This window comes from Cryptomeria japonica, chromosome 8 (genome assembly GCF_030272615.1).
Source record: "Cryptomeria japonica chromosome 8, Sugi_1.0, whole genome shotgun sequence".
Classification (NCBI taxonomy): Eukaryota; Viridiplantae; Streptophyta; class Pinopsida; order Cupressales; family Cupressaceae; genus Cryptomeria; species Cryptomeria japonica.
In genome coordinates, this window is record NC_081412.1 from 296,709,592 (window position 1) to 296,713,602 (window position 4,011).

At 36.7% G+C, this 4,011-nt stretch overlaps 1 protein-coding gene across 1 annotated transcript; it reads left to right on the plus strand.

Annotated features, from left to right (window-relative positions):
• Positions 1-2,801: 2,801 nt before the first annotated feature.
• On the plus strand, positions 2,802-3,764 carry LOC131035894 (photosystem I reaction center subunit VI-1, chloroplastic). Its single transcript, XM_057967656.2, has 3 exons — positions 2,802-3,056; positions 3,178-3,301; positions 3,392-3,764. The coding sequence occupies exons 1-3, from the start codon at positions 2,923-2,925 to the stop codon at positions 3,569-3,571; spliced, it is 438 nt and encodes a 145-aa protein (XP_057823639.1). The 5' UTR covers positions 2,802-2,922; the 3' UTR covers positions 3,572-3,764.
• The last annotated feature ends 247 nt before the right edge of the window (positions 3,765-4,011 follow it).

Sequence of the window (4,011 nt, forward strand, 5' to 3'; positions counted from 1 at the left end):
AAATGTTTTTCCTTGTGGTTTTGTTGATGTTTTAAGTTGATTAGTCAAGGGGTAGATTTGTGTCCATGACTAATTCATATATGCTTGAAGAATAGAGCATGCGTGTGAGTTCCAGGTTATAAAAAGAAGGTTTCTTAAGGAAACTTGTGGACTTGGGGAATTATTTGATTGATTTTTAAATTTGGTGAGATTCTAGGGACCAAAAGCCTCTTGGTTAGGGAGGTGTGATATGAAAATTCAAGTCACGTTGAAAGGTCATCAAGATCATGTTTATTGATTTCAACCTTTAGGTCAATCTTATGTATAAAGTTGCTAGATTGTTATGTATATGGGTTTAGACCTTTCTCGATTTACTTAATTAAAATCTTATGCATAAAGTTCTTGGAAATAATCATTTTTAGTGGATTTTGTGATATGAAGGGATATGATAGAGTAAAGAACACACCTTGGATGAAATGGGACATATTTAGGATCTACTAAAACAAAATTATAGACCTTTAATCCACTTAGAAATCCAAATTTGGCTTGTTCTCTTTTTCATTGGTGGGTAATGTGTGTTCTCCCCAACGAACATGTGTTCTTTGATTTGATAGAAGTGGAGAACATATCACTATATGGTTAGTACATAGAGTTTGAAGGGTTTGAGCATTTCAAAACCTCTGTCAGGGGTTAGTCTTCTATTCTTATGTGTTTGGGATGTTATTGCCTGAAGCCATCTCGCTTCATTAAGAAGTTAGTTGATGATTGTAGAACCATAGGGGAGTAGGAAAACTCATTGGTAGAACCTTCCTAATTCATGTTTCTAAATTGCATTGTACAAGAGTGTAGCTTTGAACTTGACAAGGCTAAATGCAAGTTCTAGGAGCTAGTGTAGAATGGCCTTGGACTATGTATACATATTCTGTGGTATCCTATCAGTTGTAAGCAATTGCAAATTAGTGGCATGAGGATTTTAATGCACTCTTCCTATAATTTTACTCATAGTTAAATCTTTCTCCATTTGTAACTTATTGTTTCAATTGTGTGATTCTTCTCTACATCTTCCTTTAGGTCTATTTTTCCCTTTAATGCATGTAAAAGGTCTACAAGAACTAGAAACATTGCTATATTATTCATTGTTTGTGGAATATTTTATGTTTGAAGGTTGTTTGTAGGATTATTACAAGAGGATCCATTGCTAGTGAACTTGTGTGAGGAATATTCTCTTAGTCTACAAATCTATAAAATTGGCATGTATCACTCTTCCTAGATGCATGATTAATTGGTTATATGTAATAATGATGAATATCATGCTCTTAAAATATCATCCATCGGGTCTCTTGCTAAGTGGATGGTCCTTTCTTTTTAGGGTGAGGTAAAAATATGAGATTTCTTCTCTTTTCTAAGAGAGAATCTATGAAGAAGATAGAGCATATTATTGGTACTTATTTACACATTTTGGTCTTGGTTCTCTTGTTAGAATTGAATGAACCCCACATGTATCTAATACTAGCATTAGAGCCCCCACACCTCCTCCTTGCCATCAATTGCAAGGAAATCCTGCCTACTTAGGAGATCCATGTTTTGATTGATTGCACTCTTTGGGCATCTAATGTTTACATTGAAGTCCTCATAAGTCCTTTCTAACCCTTTGTAATTTGAGATGAGTTTATTGTTCTATATCATTTGTGGGTTGTGTTCTTGCATCCTTTAATTTTTTTTGTAGAGTTTATGTCTTGTTATTATGGCACATTGCCTCATTTACTTTTATGCATCTCTTTGAACTCTTTGTTGCAAGGTGTGCGCCCTTGGTCTCCTTGTGTTGTGTAGTGTAGCACTCATCTTTGTGACATGGCTTAACCACCCCATGTGGATTCTCTAAGTCAAGTGGTTGTATCGGGCATTAACAAGTCGATCTTTTGGTGCAACGATAATTGTACTTCTAACAAGTGGTATCAAAGCTTGGGTCCTAGGTTCAAACCTCCCCGCTTGTGTTGGGGGGGATTGTTGCAAGGTGTGTGCCCTCGGTCTCCTTGTGTTGTGCAACGCAACACTCGGGTTTATGACATGGCTTAACCACCTCCTATGGATTCTATAAGTCTAGTCATTGTATCGGGCATTAACAGGTTGATCTTTTGATGCAACGACAACCGTACTTCTAACACTCTTGTCTCCTTGTATCCCTTTTTTGTACGAATGATTAGTATAGGTTAGCATTAGAATATATTAGATAGGAGATGACCTTCTTTGGAGGTTCCTTACATAGTGAAGCTGATTTGAGCTTGTTACTATTGTGGCTAAATTGTTTTCAAGTCTCAATATCATTCTCGAGACAAATTGAGCTCTTTAACCTTATGTTTCTAAATAATCTCCTAAAGACACCTTTTAACACCATGGAGCTTTCAAATACAAGTAAACATCTTCTACAAATTAAAGAAACACAAACCAATTTTAAACTAGCAAATATAATAGACAAACTTGTCTAAATAATAAAAAAATATTATCAATCTATTTATACTAATTAATCATCATTCATTATAAAAACTAAGTAATCACACTAATCATAACTTATCAACCAATCAAATACAAAAACAACAATCACATTAAGATAACCAAAAAAAAACTCCTCATGGATCATTTATAACCAAAAAAAACTCCTTATGGATCATTTAAATTCATATGTCTGATCTCACTTATTATTAGTTTAAGTTGAGTTTCATTCCTATTAATTTAGAAATGATTATGTCTACCCTATATGTTACCAAATCTACAAATCTCAATTGGTTGGGGGCGAAGTATGGATAGGAATGGATAAGAGTTGGAACACTTGTCACCACTCAGTTGGGTTGCATCTTATACCAAGCTAAGGCTAGTAATACAAAGAAGCCCAAACAAGCATAAGCAATAAGCATATGCACCATCCATACGATTAGCAAAGAGACGATGGCTGCAATCACCGCCAGTGTTGTGAAGCCCAAAGCTGCAGTTCATGGCCTATGCGGCGCCACTCTCCCTCTCTCTGCTCGGAAGCTCTCCATGCCTTCACGCCGCCTCAGAATGCCCAAATCTTCCAAGAGGTAATTCAAACTCACCACCATAATCCCCAAATTCTCTTCAATTCTTTCTGTTCTGTTTGTTTTTTGGGATGTGAGAATCAAGAAAAACAGAGTGGAATAAGAGACTAGATTTGCAACACAGGAACGTAGTGGTGGCCAAGTATGGGGATAAGAGTGTTTACTTTGATTTGGAGGACATCAGCAACACCACTGGCGCCTGGGATCTCTATGGCTCCGATGCCCCTTCTCCCTATAACCCTCTGCAGGTACCTCATAATTTGTTGATTTTTTACTAATTCTGCATAATGGGTTTTATTGTTCAGTGATGGAAAAGTAATGGGTTTGGGGTTTTGCAGAGCAAATTCTTTGAGACATTTGCTGGGCCATTCACAAAAAGAGGGCTTCTGTTGAAGTTTCTGGTGTTGGGAGGAGGTCTAGCGTTGACAAGTGCCACCAGCAATGCTACAGGTGACATCCTCCCCATTCTCAAAGGCCCTCAGCAGCCCCCTACTATGGGCCCCAGGGGAAAGATCTGAGCATATTCTATGTTATTACACCACCTCTTATTCAGTTGGATTCTTATTTTTAACTGTTTACCCACCTACATGCCTCCATGTTCTAAATATGGTTCCTCCAACTGGTGTACAATCTGAGCTCTTTTGACTCCCAATCACCATTGAATGTGAATTCCTTTCAGCAGGTTAATTAAGCCTCTGTTATACACTGTTAGTTCTTTTGTATGCTATTTTCATGTTGTGATCTGCAATGGGCTATGCTTGTTTCAGTAAAGTGGTAGGGCATAAAAGCATTCTAAATAATAGATAATAGATAATGTGTTGAGCATATATTTTGGATATCATTGTTCATTGATCAGAATGTATCATGTTATGGTTAGATGTTATATAATTGAAGTTTTGATTTTTCATAGATGAGGATGTTTGTAGCTTGTGCACTCTATTGTCATTGAAGAGAAGTC